This window comes from Olea europaea, chromosome 9, assembly GCF_002742605.1.
Source record: "Olea europaea var. sylvestris chromosome 9, O_europaea_v1, whole genome shotgun sequence".
Taxonomy (NCBI): domain Eukaryota; kingdom Viridiplantae; phylum Streptophyta; class Magnoliopsida; order Lamiales; family Oleaceae; genus Olea; species Olea europaea.
In genome coordinates this window covers 10602883-10617773 of record NC_036245.1, presented here as the reverse complement: position 1 = coordinate 10617773, position 14891 = coordinate 10602883, and the positions used below count along the sequence as shown (strand labels likewise).

Sequence of the window (14891 nt, the reverse complement as noted above, 5' to 3'; positions counted from 1 at the left end):
TATATTATAACAAGATAACTTAACCCATGTTTGATGGCCATTATTTGGCAAAAACAAAGTTTTGAATAGTAAATTTTTGGAGAATCAGTTGTTAAAAGCTAGGAAATTTTTTTGAATTTATGAGTAGAATATTTTATTGTTTATACCTTGGCAAAGAAACCACGGCAGATCTATGATTATCTCATGGGGAAGGTGTCAAGCTTCCAAGACCAGGACCTTTATTACGCTGCTTCAAATGTTGTACAAATAGCATTTCCTGCTAAGGATTGAGTACTAAACGAGTTGTCAAAAATCTCTTATTCTCTTTATATTTGGAAAACAAAATTATGTGTAGTTAAAAATGAATATATAAAATAAAGAATTTTGAAATAATGAAAATCAAACAGGGACTAAATGTCAAGGTGCATTTCACACACACACACACATGGTTACTATGATGATATTTGCATATGTATTTCATGTTAAGTGTGACATATATAATGAAAAGTTAATCTCATTAAGTTTGTAAGGATTCCACTGCAATTATTTTCAACAAAAATTATTTCTTACTACTACGTATGTAGTGACTATATTTTATAGAAATATGTTGACTAAAATATCGAAAATATGGTTTATTATAGTTTCACTTCTACAAGAAAAGAGAGGACGTCATAAGAATTCACTGTTGTGTTCTTTATGAAAGTGTGCCAAAAAATAAAAATAAAAATAAAAATAAAAATATAAGTCTCTTCAATATAAGACCGATTATATATAAGTACGTGATGTTATTCTAGAAATATTTACTCTTATCATATTCACACGAAATTCTAGATTTTATAATTTTTATTTGCTATATTTTCTGTCTTTTTTGTTTTTTATTTTCTGTCTTCAATGTTAAATTTTTATATTTCATTTTTATCAAATGTCTACACCAAGAATTTTTATTTTTTATTTTTTTTATTTTTATAACAAAAAGAGTGGTGGTTAGATTTTATCATGCATTCGTTTGGAGCACATGAAATTTTTTTTTTCCAAATCTCATTATTACACGGTGAAAGAATCAATAAAAAATAAGAAATGGTACTTGATTTGTCATACTTCAATTTCCCATAATTGTATCGTTGAAAATGTATTGGACAAATTACTCTCAATTACACTCTACAATTGATACAATGCTCCACAAGAACATGTCAAGTGCAGTTTGAGAAATTTAAGGAAAACATCTATTGAAAAGTCAAGACAAATGTCAGATTGCACCAAGATATACAAGTGTGGGGATTACTAATTCTGAGAATGAGAATAAAAAATGGGCAAATAATGGAGGCCAAATGGGAGCGCGTAGAGAATAGAATGAATTTTAGTATTTTATATGTTTATATTTCCACAAAAATTATCTATGAATTTCTTTATTTCTACCTTTTTTGCTTTTATTTTGGGGGTTTTGGGTGAGAGTTGAAATCATTTTGATATTACTAAATCAAACCAACTTTTGAACAACACTTTGCCAAGAATTAATGATAATTATCAACAAAAACAAATCTTTTATCATTGAATAATTAAGAAATGAAGGTAAAATTCGATATATACATATAAAATGGCTTTTCAAGACAGTATGTCCAATTCGTCTAAAACTCAAAACGAGTTTGTGTAATCGAAAGTTGAGCTGCGATCGATCCCAATAAGATTTTTATGCAGTTTTTGCACCATACGAAGTATTTTACTTCAGCATTCAAAACACTGCAGAAACTGAAAAATCACAAGCCATTTTCTCCGTATATGACAAAAGAACAACTTCAGCTCCTTACTATTGCCAAACAAGGTGCCAGCTGTAAGCACTAGGAGCCTCTAGTTCGTGTTAAATCATTCAATGTGATTTTCAAAAGCTCCAAATTTCAACATTCATCCAAAATGATGATCACTTTCAACTAAATTTCAACAAAAGCCAACGTCAAGGTTGTCAGAACAGTATTATTGACCTCTTCAAAACACACACTGTGCACACACAGGAGAAAAAATGAAAAAAGAAGCAATGGAATTACCTTCATTTTCATCCATTCTCTTGCTACTTCTCTGTGCTTTTACTTTAGCAGAAGTGGAATCAGTGTATTTTCCAGGAATTTACCAGTCTTCATTGAAGAAGAATGGCAAAACTGTGAAGCCAAAGATACCTTACAAATCCCAGTATTTCCCTCAGGTTTTAGACCACTTCACATTTCAACCAAAGAGTTACAAAATATTCTATCAGAAGTATCTGATAAATAGCCAGTACTGGCACAAAGGAGCCCCCATATTTGTGTATACAGGCAATGAAGGAGATATTGATTGGTTTGCTGCCAATACTGGCTTCATGCTTGATATTGCTCCTAAGTTTCATGCTCTCCTAGTCTTCATTGAGGTACCAAATTTTCTTCCTTATCCCCTTTCAGTCGAGTTCTCCCTTTCGGGGAATGGCTGCAATCACAAGCAATTGTTTAAGTTTAGGCCTAATCATAGTTTAGACTTCTCTTCTCAAGAGTATTAGGCCGTCTTAATATTCTTTACATGAAAACTGCACCTGCCAGTAGTCATAATTTTCTCATTGAGACTAGACTACTAACAAATTTCGATTTCCTTTTTTTATTTTTTATTTTTTTATTATTATTGAATTCGAAATTGTGATTAAAGCGTAATCCATAACAACTTCCTCTAAAGCCAATTTCAATATTTCCAAGTAGCTCAAACAGTCTTTTCATGCAAAGTTTCTTATCTAAGTTATATTTTTCCTTTTTATTGATTGAAAGCAGATTTTGATATTTTGTGATTGAAAGAAGGGTTTTTCCACAAGTTCAAAATTGAAGCTAGAAATTTACTTTTCCATTAATTTCCAGCATAGGTTTTATGGAGAATCAATGCCATTTGGGAAGCATTCTTACAGGTCTGCAAAGACATTGGGGTACTTGAATTCACAGCAAGCGCTGGCTGATTATGCAGTCTTGATAAGAAGTTTGAAGCATAATCTATCTTCTGAGGCATCCCCAGTTGTAGTCTTTGGAGGGTCCTATGGTGGAAGTATGTCACCTTAAAGATTCCTTTCAAACTTTATCTTATGACCTTATTGTTGATATTGACATGATTTAAAGAATGGATACTTTATTGTGAACTTTTGTTTTCATATGACATTAAGATAAGATAGAATTTGTAAACTTTATCATTGGTTGCAATCACTTCTGATGATTAGTTGTGTTTTATTTTTGCACTTTGGTACGTAAGCTATGCTCGATCTGACTAGACATCAAGTATAATAAAAAAGATTTTGATTCCTGTTTCTTTGAAAATAATGTCTAATGGTAGTACTCATAATCAAACCTGCCAATAATGAATTATTTGTACTTCCAGTGCTTGCAGCTTGGTTTAGACTTAAATATCCCCACATAGCCATTGGAGCATTGGCATCTTCAGCCCCAATTTTGCAGTTTGATGACATTACTCCATGGTCTAGCTTCTATGATGCAGTTTCCCAGGATTATAAGGTCTGTGAAAGAAAGCTAAATTAATGATGAAAAAGCCCATTTCACCCTTGGGAAAAGATTAAAGAAAATTAACGTATATTTATAAAAACTCATTGGTGTTGGGCAGGATGCAAGCTTAAATTGCTATGAGGTGATAAAGGGTAGTTGGGCTGAATTGAACTCTATATCAACAAACAACGAAGGGCTGGCTGAAATCAGCAGGCATTTCAGAGCTTGCAAGTAAGTCCCAAAAAGAGAAGAAAACATAGATCATGTTTAAGGTTGTAAGAACAGTCTATTACTACCCTTTCTTGACAATGGTCCCAAAATCTATTCATAATGTCTTTTGAATGTCGTGTTGAAGAGCATAAGAGAAAATGGAAAGGGGGAAATTGAGAAAACTAGTTCTCCTCACTTTGTTTCTCTTTAGGACCTGTCACCTTTTAACATTCGTGGATTAAAGAAGTTAAAATCTTGTTTATTAGTGTCCATTCCTATCCGACGTTCAAATGACTCAGTTGATTGTGGAAACAAAATCATTGCAATAAATAACTTGGACGTCGAATTTCAGGCAAGTTCATTCAATTAATTCTGCACGTGACTGGCTATGGGAGGCTTTTGTTTACACGGCAATGGTGAATTACCCAACAGAAGCTAATTTTTTGATGCCATTGCCTGCTTATCCAGTAGAAGAGGTACAATCTAAACTTTTTATGCATGCTGAGAGCAAATTAGCTTGAACCATATTTTAATTTCTCAATATAATTATTTTCTTTTTTTCGATGAAGATGTGCAAAATTATTGATGGATCCTCACCACAATCCACAAAGCTCAGCAGGGCTTTCGCAGCTGCAAGCTTATATTACAATTATTCACAAACAGAAAAGTGCTTCAAGCTAGAAGATGAAACTGATGAACATGGACTAAGTGGTTGGAACTGGCAGGTAGAAAATTTAAAATTAAGGCAGTCAAGCACATGATTCAGTTCTAGCATCACTTTTTTTTTGCACAGAAGGAATTTCTCTATTTTCTTCTGTTTAAAAATACAGTAACAAATCAATTATACTTGAAACATTGTTCTGGACTTAAGTTCTTATTTTATGGAAGTGAAAGTGAGAGGAATTTCCCTATTTCTTCCATCTAATACGTACAGAACTATAAAGAAGAAAACAGTGCAGAAAATCATTATCCTTGAAATATTGTTCTGAAGCGCTGGAGCCTGATTCAATTTCACCAGGTCAGGATTAGGTTATTTTCATGCCGAGTACTACATGAGTTTGTGCAATCTGCTTTTTGCATGTTTGGTATGAGGATTGAATAGTATTTGACAAGATTAAGAAAGATTCATTATACTATCCAAAAGCATACCAAACACGCATTAGAGTTACCGTGCACAAAGTTGGGCTAATTTGCATCCATTCTATCTAGCAATTTTCGAGAAATTCATCCACACTATTTGAATGTTTGGGAGAAAATACTTCTTTAAGTTTATAAACATAGTTTCTGAAGGATTGATTGAAGGCTTCAATGAAGGACAAATATTAGTTTTCTGGTACATAGTAGTTGGTCGAACCATTTAGAAAGTTGTAAAGATCGAATTTTTATGTGTTCAAGCTCATGATTTCTCTAAAAAATTGATTGTTTAGGCATGTACAGAGATGGTTATGCCAATGGTGGTTACAAATGAGAGCATGTTTCCTCCATCTTCGTTCAGTTACAAAGAGAATGCAGAGGGTTGCAAGAAACAATTTGGAGTTGCGCCACGTCCACACTGGATCACCACTGAATTCGGAGGAACTGTGAGTTTTTCAGATCTTTGGTGTTCAAATTGTAATTTCTCGCGCATTTTTCTCAATTTTGCTCTTATTTACAATAAGAATTGTCTGAATAGATGATTGAACAAGTACTCAAAAGGTTTGGTAGCAACATCATTTTCTCCAATGGATTGCAAGATCCATGGAGCAGAGGCAGGTCAGTCGAAGTAATTAATTTCAAATACCTCGAGATTCTGTAATTTCTTCCATGTATACTCGTACGCAAAGGTACGAAACTCCAAATAGAAAAATCTTTTGAGAAACTGACATATTTCAAATGGATGGATTCAGTGTGCTGAAGAACATATCAAGCAGCATTGTGGCCTTAGTGGCCGAGAAAGGTAAATAAATCTTTATACCCTCGTTAAGTTGAAAGACAAGATTTGATTTTGGCTAAAATTTGTGTTAAATCAGGAGCACACCATACCGATTTGCGTTCTGCAACTAGAAAAGATCCCGACTGGCTCGTCAATCAGAGAAAGCAAGAAGTGGAAATCATTCAGAAGTGGATAGCAGATTACATTCAAGATATGAAGCAAGAATAAAAAGTATTTAAGTTGTTGTTAAGGTATAAAATAAATCGCGCTTTGTATTTTGGTCTGAATTGGAAAGAAAAACTGCACAAAACTGAACCAGCAGTATATAGAATGGATTCTTATGCACTTCAACAAATTAGTTTATGGTGAAATGAGTTGAATTCTACAATAATATAACAAGAAATATTAAATAGACTCTGATAATCCTTGTTCATTCTTGCACTATAATTGCACAAATCCATAATATATATGCCGAGTCAGCAAATAAGACATGGATTCTAGAGTATTTATAAACCGTTTATCAACGGTCAAACCAATTATGATTCGCATGTTTTGTGAGACTCACTAGTATTGCTCACTTATTTACTGCTCATTTCTATCTATTTATAAACAAAACTATTTATCAATGCTTTTCAATCAACCTAAAATATGCAAAGTATGGATACTTTGTTCATTTAGCGATAAGAGCGTTGAATTATCTTGCGATGTTTCATAAATTTTTCATTATCTATTTCAATGTTTTTTATTTCAAAATATTTACTCCCACACTATATTTGAACTTATATAGCACGTATATGACGCTACTTAGAGCATGTTTAGCCTTAAATGTCAAGGGAAAAGTTTCACATACATGATACATACCTCGGAGGTTGCGGGCTCTCATCGACATGGCTTGGCATTACTTCAAATCAATGTGGGAGCTCATGTTTGTTGGCTCCATTTGCCACTTGTTGTCTCTGCATTATTGTTAAAAAACGTGCTCGTAAGCAACTTAATCGAATGGAGCAAATATAACTTTTGTTACTTGTGTGCATACATGTGTTTAGAGTTAATGTAGGCTCTGTTTGAGCAGCATTCTTTTAAAAAAAATACATTTTTCAAAATTATATGGCTCAAACACATCCTTATTGTGTTCACAGATAACTAGTGTTTTAAGAGTGTGTTTGGAAGGCTTTACAAAATTAAAAAACACTTTTGGAGGTCAAAAGTGCTTTTGTTTCATTTATTGATTACTTGGCCAAAGTCAAAATATATTTTTTGACAAAAAAAAAACTTAAAAAATTTATTTTATAGATGCCCAAATTTCGAGCTTCTCTAAAATGCTCCAGTTAAGATTTTAGGAAAATTAATATTTACATTTAATTAAATTTCAAAATCGTCAACATAGGCACACATAAACTTTCCAACTTCTAACCCAATTAAATAAATATAAAATTTATAACAAAAAACACTTTTTGGATAGATTCACAATCAAACAATCATTGACTTTTTATTAAAAGCTTTACCACTAAAACTCTACTATTAGAAGCTTTACTCACAACAGTTGTGTCAAATAGACCCTTAACTTATGAAAGTATCAAATATCTGTTCTCCCGAGGAAAAAAAAAAAAAAAAACAAACGAAGAAATGCATACACAAAACTTTATGCTACTTGAGACCCCTGCTTAGGGACGCTTTTCAGTCCATGCTTGGTGTTGTTCCCCAACAATGTGGCTTGTGCTAGACACATTAGTTCATTATAATTTAGTCTCTGTTTGACATAGATTAAGATCGGATTTTTAATAAATTTTTATAAAAGTTAATGGTGTTCTAATCAAAAGTTGTGGATCCATAACTTTAATTCGAGATTTCTTGGAGATCTTATTCTACACCAAATAGACTTATAAAATAATGATGACTAAAATATTTAAATCCCTTAATTCAAATTGGAAAAAAAAAAAGGATTTGCCTTTTAAATTTCGGAGTCGATGATATTTCTATTAGAATCTTAAATCATTGAGCAATAATTTCTATCGATAGCCACTATATGTGATGATGAATAGAATTTACACTTACAATTAGAATAAGAATAGTGATATTTGTACCTAAGCAATTACATATGGTTTACGTACAGATGAGGTGTAAAAAGAGAGTGGGAAAGGACTTTATTTATTTATAATTATTATTTTTAATTTGCTTAAAAAATTGTGATCTAATCATATTCCACTCTATGATATATATGTAAACCATTATATAAACTTCTACATATACGTGTCGTACAAAGAATAATCCATTGAACTTGTTTATGAGGTAAACTCCCACTCATCTACGTATTTGAATTCTTTTATGTAGCGGGTGTATATTTACACTTTGTTCCTATTTGGTGTGACTAATAACAAAATTTTAAGCCCCGTTTGGTTGCGATTTTTCACCCTAAAAAAATCAATTTTTGATTATTATTTCAATATTTTAATCGTCATTTTTGACTTTTTCACTCATACGTGAGACCCAATTTTCTCTTTAATGATACAAAAATAATTCTCATAATCATTACTGAACATACCTTAAGTTAAAATTTAATTTTATAGGATCAACAACGTTTCAACCATCAATTTTGATCAAAATCTATTAAAAATCTCATTTTTAGTTGAATTATTTTTCTTGTACAATCGAGGTTGACAATGTGCTCATAAGAAGGGGGATTCATGATTTTTTTTTATTTAGCGTAGTCCCCTCCCATATGTCTAATTGTCAATTGGGTTTGTCAACCCCAATTATACACATACCACACTACCAAACATGCCTTAAGTTAAAATTTAATTTTATAAGATCAACAACGTTTCAACCATCGATTTTTATCAAAATCTATTAAAATCTCATTTTTAGTTGAATTATTCTTCTTGTACAATCAGGGTTGACAATGTGCTCATAAAAAGGGGGATTCATGATCTTTTTATTCAGCGTAGTCCCCCTCCCATATGTCTAATTGTCATTTGGGTTTGTCAACCCCGATTATACACATACCACAATACCGAACATGCCTTAAGTTCAAATTTAATTTTATAGGATCAACAACGTTTCAATCATCGATTTTTATCAAAATCTATTAAAAATCTCATTTTTAGATGAATTATTCTTCTTGTACAATCGGGATTGACAATGTGCTCATAAGAAGGGGGATTCATGATTTTTTTATTCAGCGTAGTCCCCCTCCCATGTGTCTAATTGTCATTTGGGTTTGTCAACCCCGATTATACACATACCACAATACCGAACATGCCTTAAGTTCAAATTTAATTTTATAGGATTAACAACGTTTCAATCATCGATTTTTATCAAAATCTATTAAAAATCTCATTTTTAGATGAATTATTCTTCGTGTACAATCAGGATTGACAATGTGCTCATAAGAAGGGGATTCATGATTTTTTTATTCAGCGTAGTCCCCCTCCCATGTGTCTAATTGTCAATTGGGTTTGTCAACCCCGATAATACACATACCACACTACCGAACATGCCTTAAGTTAAAATTTAATTTTATAGGATGAACAACGTTTCAACCATCGATTTTTATCAAAATCTATTAAAAATCTCATTTTTAGTTGAATTATTCTTCTTGTACAATCGGGGTTGACAATGTACTCATAAGAAGGGGGATTCATGATTTTTTTATTCAGCGTAGTCCCTCTCTCATGTGTCTAATTGTCAATTGGGTTTGTCAACCCCGATTATACACATACCACACTACCGAACATGCCTTAAGTTAAAATTTAATTTTATAGGATGAACAACGTTTCAACCATCGATTTTTATCAAAATTTATTAAAAATCTCATTTTTAGTTGAATTATTCTTCTTGTATAATCGGGGTTGACAATGTACTCATAAGAAGGGGGATTTATGATTTTTTTATTTAGCGTAGTCCCCCTCCCATGTGTCTAATTGTCAATTGGGTTTGTCAACCCCGATTATACACATACCACACTACCGAACATGCCTTAAGTTAAAATTTAATTTTATAGAATCAACAACGTTTCAACCATCGATTTTTATTAAAATCTATTAAAAATCTCATTTTTAGTTGAATTATTCTTCTTGTACAATCGGGGTAGACAATGTACTCATAAGAAAGGAGATTCATGATTTTTTTATTCAGCGTAGTCCCCCTCCCATGTGTCTAATTGTTAATTGAGTTTGTCAACCTCGATTATACACATACCACAACTGTTTTTAGTTACACTAGGTGAGCTTTTTCTTAACTAGGTGTCATATTGTAGCTAAAATGAAATTTAGATAATTTTCCTTTTTGACTTGAGAACATAAGAAGTGAATTAAAATAAATTGAAATTATCGGCTGGGAAAATTCAAAACAGTTGGAAGGTGAACTGTACAATACAATGTTCTGCAATTGTATGTGGCTACACGCGCCCTCATTTCGCTGTGGAATCTCCTCTTCTCATCAGCCGTCTAAACTCAACGGAAGCCACTTTTCCATGGCTAGCTCCGTCCGAATCGCTGTCGTTGGCGACGTTGTAAGCTCTTATTCTCTCCCTCCCCGCCTCCCCAACAGACAGTCACTCACACATTCTTATACTTTAGTTATACGTATACGTATACATGTTTCCCTATGTATTGGCAAAATTGTAATTCCGTATATATAATATGATTAATTTGTGTTTTTAAAGCTATTGTAGGATTAATTATTAGTATAAGATATTTTATCTGATGTAATTTGTTTAATTTTTGTCAAATTTTTTTGAAGCATGATGATTGGAGTCTGGAAGAAGATTCAAAGGCGCTACAACTGTTGAAGGTAGTTTATTGCCAGTTTCCTTTTCTTCCTCCAATATTTTTTTTTACTTGCGTTGCATGTAAAGGCAACTATTAGATTATGTATGCGTTACTCTGCGTTATATATACATACAATGATACAAATATATATTTCCTCTAGTTTTCTTCAATTGTCATTTTAAATTTTTTTTTGAACTTACTGAAGTTTATGTCTGGAGGATTGGTAGTCGAAGCTATTTGTTTGGTTAGAAGACATTAGGGAAAAGAAAGGCTTCTATATAGTTTTCACTGCTCTCAAAAAATTGTAGTATAGAGTTCTCATTGATTGTAAAGAAGCAAATAATTTTAGAAATGCTTTCTGGTGGGTATTAAATTTTTTAGATTCAATTCCATTCAGCCTGCGGATAATATTACTCTAAATGCTTTTATATCTCTTCTTGTATTCACTATTTTTGTTTTGTTTTGTGTGATAATGCAGCCGGATCTGGTGTTGTTCACAGGCAGGTGATGCTGTTTATCCACTTATTTGCGCGCCTGCTTTCTCGTTGTATTTCTTGCTACTTCTGTAGATTAGGTCAATTGTTGGGATGCCAAGAATTCATCAGGTCCTTTTGTTTTTCTTTGTTCTTTGGGGATCTTCTCCAGGTGATTTTGGTAATGAGAACGTTGATCTTGTTAGAAGTATAGCCAATCTTGGAATTTCCAAAGCAATTATTTTGGGAAATCATGATGCCTGGAACACTCAGAAGTTTTCTGTAGGGTAAGTTTAATTTAACTCACATAGGAGTATCTGCAGTGAGTATGAAATGTGTTATTGTGTTGGTACTTAGGAGAAAAATAAAGGAGATGAGTTACAATGTTTATTGTGCATTAGGATAAGGTGGATTTGATTAGTTAATGTAAATCCGATTTTGACAATTTGAAATTTCTCTCTGTTGTACTCTCTACGTAGTAGTGTTAAAGCTCGGCACATTCTTTAATACATCAGCTCTAATATTTGCTGGTAAAATATTGTAACCTCATTAACATTTTCATGACGGTAATTGCAAGTATCTCAATCGACATTCTTGGGTTAACCTTTAAATCTACATTCTGGTCTTGTAGGTAGATTAATTTGAACTTCAAAGCCATTCATCTGGAGATTTAAATTGCTTCAGTAATGGTTCCATCACTATTTTTCCATGTTACAATCTGTAGTTAGCACAATCCAGGAATTGTGATGTTGACTCATTAACGGTCTAAGCATCTGACTTCCTTGCTTTAGGGGAAAAATTCAGTTACAATGCCTTGCATTTTATACAGTTCCCAAATCTATAGTTTCCCTTTTTGTTACAGATTGCTATCAAAATCTCTTTGATTTTCGATCAATTCAAACTTTGAATATAGGATAAAGTTTGCAACCCATTATATTCATTTTGGTATTGCTCTTTGAGAAAACTAGAAAGTTGAGCGGAGGGAAAGGGATAAAGAGGTTGAAAGTTCACGTGTGAGTACATTCAGCATCAAGTGAGAATTCCTTTTCCCAAACCAGAAACACCCCCGCCCCCGCCCCCACCAATACACACACACACACACACACCCAACCCTGGCTAAAATTAATGAAAAAAGAATGATCTTGCGCACCTTGGGCTGAATTTTTTTTTTTGGTTAGGCTGTTAGATCCTGGAAGGGATTTCTTTTCTAGTGTATATGTATTTCAAGGTCTTCTGTGTTTGGAATTGTACTATAAGATTTGATTTTATTCTAAATTGTCTTGACATCTTTTTCTGGTTATTCTTTTTATTTAATTCAATAATATTCCGTGCAGTAGTTTTTCCTGATTTTCGTCTTCGTTTAGTCCTAAGTTATAAACATGATTTGCATGCTTCTGCTACTTTTTTTTTTCCCACACTTCATTTTTAGACCAAAGCTCACATGGTCTATGGTAGTTGCTTTAGATTTCCATTAGATGTAGCAATGAACCAAACGAGAGGGGGAAAAGGATTAATGTAGGCTTTCCCCAAATTTATTGTAGAAAAGACTTAGTTTTTTGTTATTATAAATAAACTTTAACTCTCCTCTACCCTCCTTCCTTCCAAATTCCCTCTATCAAAAGAGGTGTGTAAAAGATGGAACTATATGTTTGTCAGCGTTCTTAGTGGTAAATGCCTTCTTAGACGATGGTTTATTCTCTGTATTAACTTTTTATTTATTTTTTTATTTATACATCTTCACTTTAATTTTTGTAACTGATCTTACTTTCAATATAGGGAAAAAGATGCCGTTCAACTTCAGCTTGAATGGTAAGTTTAATAGCATCTATTTTAAATTGTCAATGATAATTAGTATTTATTTTGAGATATATTTTGTATTAAGATTTACTTTTCACACAGCCAGTTTTGTTCGGTTTTACGTGATTTCCCATTTTGGTCACTTCGTAGAAAGCAGAGTTTTGAAGTTGAAGGAAAATTAAATGCACTCTTCGAAATGTATGAGAAGAATTTGTACATTGTTGAGTTTTTCAGGCTCCGGTAGTAATCAGGTTGAGCGAAGAGATCCATGGCTTGTGAATTTCTTATTTTAATAACAGACCTCAAGAGAGAGCTCTTAAAATTTCCATTTCATGCATACTTATCAGAATGGATGGAGAAATGGTAACCTCTTTAGAAACTTTTGAACGACAGCTAAATTGTAAGTTCTGTAAATAAAAATTTCTAGCGTGTTAGTAAAAGCAATTGGGTACATGGAAATGCGATGACTTGCATACTTACCAGATTAATGCTTAATGTCTGATTTGTGAATTTGTACTTCCCTTGGAATCATATAAATTGATAAGGTGATCTTCAGCATGGGGGCTGTGATTTGATTTATAATTAACTCAATGAGAGGGTGGATTAGGTTTTATGAGTTACAGATACTATTCTGATAAAGTTCTCAGTCCATTTTCCTTTGTTAACTGGAGAAGTTGCACCTTGGTAGTTGAACTTCTGATAGCATTTGTGAAGGTGTATGAAGCATATCTGGTCAATCTCAGTGTCTGCGTAAAGCAAGGTGGTCTGCTGAATCTTTGTACAATCTAACATTACACAAACCACATACCAGGGAACTTAAATCTCTTTAAGATCAGCATTCATAACCACTTCCTCAAGCTTTATATTTTATTTAGTTAATTTTTATTATGGTTTTATTTTGGTTATCTGTTCTTTTAAGTAGACAATGCTAAAATTGCCGTTTGAATACATAGTAAGGTTGCCTAACTTGGGGGTGTGACCATAAAAACTAGAAATACAATATTCTGATAAAAAAAAACCTGGGATTCACTCGATATATTTCCATTATATTTCGTAATGTGCATCATGCTTATTCTAGTTATGTGCCTTATTGAAGAACAGAGAACATTTACAGATGGGACGTACTTAGCTGTGTTCTTTGGCTTGTGACATTTCTATGACTAAATTAACACTGCTGCTAAACATTTTGTGGCTAATTACTATACACTGTATGCTGTCAGTCTTGGTGGCGAGCATGTTGGTTATCGATGTCTGGACTTTACAAATTTAAAGTTGAGTATTGTCGGTGGACGGCCTTTTTCTTGTGGTGGCGAGCAGTTATTTCGGAAAAAGCTTCTTATTGCAAGGTTTGTAGTCTACCTATGCCAATTTAGAATTTTTGTGCTCTATTCATTCATCTCACTTGATCGTCCTTTGAGTGGAAGCCATGGAAGAATGTTCATTTACTACTTTCTCTGACGTGAAATAGCAGAGTCAGTGTACAAGAAGGTAGTCAAAACATAAAATGTTTATCATGAACCTAAGATTTTAGGTGATATATACAACATATAAGTAACATTCCTGCAATTTAATATCAAGCTGAAGGATTTTTGCGAGAAACACCATAATTTAATGAAAAATAGAGTTTTTTCTTATATAAAAAACTATGGATTTGTAACTCCTATCATTTCGTGACATGAGAGTCAGTACCTCAAGTTTCTCCTCTTGACTACCTTATTAAGAAAGGAGAGCTAAATGTAATTCAGAAACAAGAAATGCAACAAGGTAATCAGAAACTTCCATGAACTTAAGGTATCGATTTTTTGTGAGATAAATGGAAATATATTTACTTTGAAAGGTTCTACAAGAATTTATATTTGTATCTAAACCTAAACTGATTTATCTAGATGATCCCATGCATATCTAGAATAAGGGCTATCTTCTTCAATAGCCCTATTTCCATGTTATGCTAAAAAGATACCTGTGTTTCTGGTATAATTCTTCTAATCAGAGACAATTGCAGTGTCGCAAAGTCGGCAGCATTCAGTAAAGTGTTTTTAAAAATGAATCCAACGCACAGCATGACTGATTTGCTGTGTGAGAGAGAGAGAGTCTGCATGTGGATTTTTTTAATGTCTATATATATATTTTTCATGTATATGTGAATTAAAAGAGTGTGCTAAGTCGCAAGAAAAAGGTACTTTGTTATTTAATATAAAAATCAGAAATTATTATAAACTGAAGTAATAATGAAATTATTGAACAGGGTGTGATT

General features: G+C 32.8%; 2 protein-coding genes across 3 annotated transcripts in view; both read left to right on the top strand.

Annotated features, from left to right (window-relative positions):
* Nucleotides 1–1874: 1874 nt before the first annotated feature.
* On the top strand, nucleotides 1875–6018 carry LOC111399641 (lysosomal Pro-X carboxypeptidase). Of its 2 annotated transcripts, XM_023027070.1 has the most exons (10): nucleotides 1878–2374; nucleotides 2847–3027; nucleotides 3355–3488; nucleotides 3595–3707; nucleotides 4039–4162; nucleotides 4256–4411; nucleotides 5114–5266; nucleotides 5359–5438; nucleotides 5573–5622; nucleotides 5696–6018. In XM_023027070.1, exons 1-10 carry the CDS (start codon nucleotides 1994–1996, stop codon nucleotides 5824–5826), a joined length of 1503 nt encoding a protein of 500 aa, XP_022882838.1. In that variant the 5' UTR covers nucleotides 1878–1993; the 3' UTR covers nucleotides 5827–6018. The 2 variants fall into 2 exon arrangements, with proteins under 2 accessions (XP_022882839.1, XP_022882838.1); XM_023027071.1 differs by lacking the exon at nucleotides 5573–5622 and having other exon boundaries at nucleotides 1875–2374; nucleotides 5696–5986.
* A 3927-nt stretch (nucleotides 6019–9945) lies between these two features.
* LOC111399639 overlaps nucleotides 9946–14891 on the top strand; it is a 6169-nt gene continuing 1223 nt past the window's right edge. The window contains exons 1-6 of the mRNA XM_023027069.1: nucleotides 9946–10108; nucleotides 10339–10389; nucleotides 10846–10867; nucleotides 11013–11127; nucleotides 12617–12649; nucleotides 13858–13983. Of these exons, the coding sequence (XP_022882837.1) occupies nucleotides 9974–10108; nucleotides 10339–10389; nucleotides 10846–10867; nucleotides 11013–11127; nucleotides 12617–12649; nucleotides 13858–13983 (482 nt within the window). The 5' untranslated portion in view covers nucleotides 9946–9973. The remainder of the gene's footprint in view (nucleotides 10109–10338; nucleotides 10390–10845; nucleotides 10868–11012; nucleotides 11128–12616; nucleotides 12650–13857; nucleotides 13984–14891) is intronic.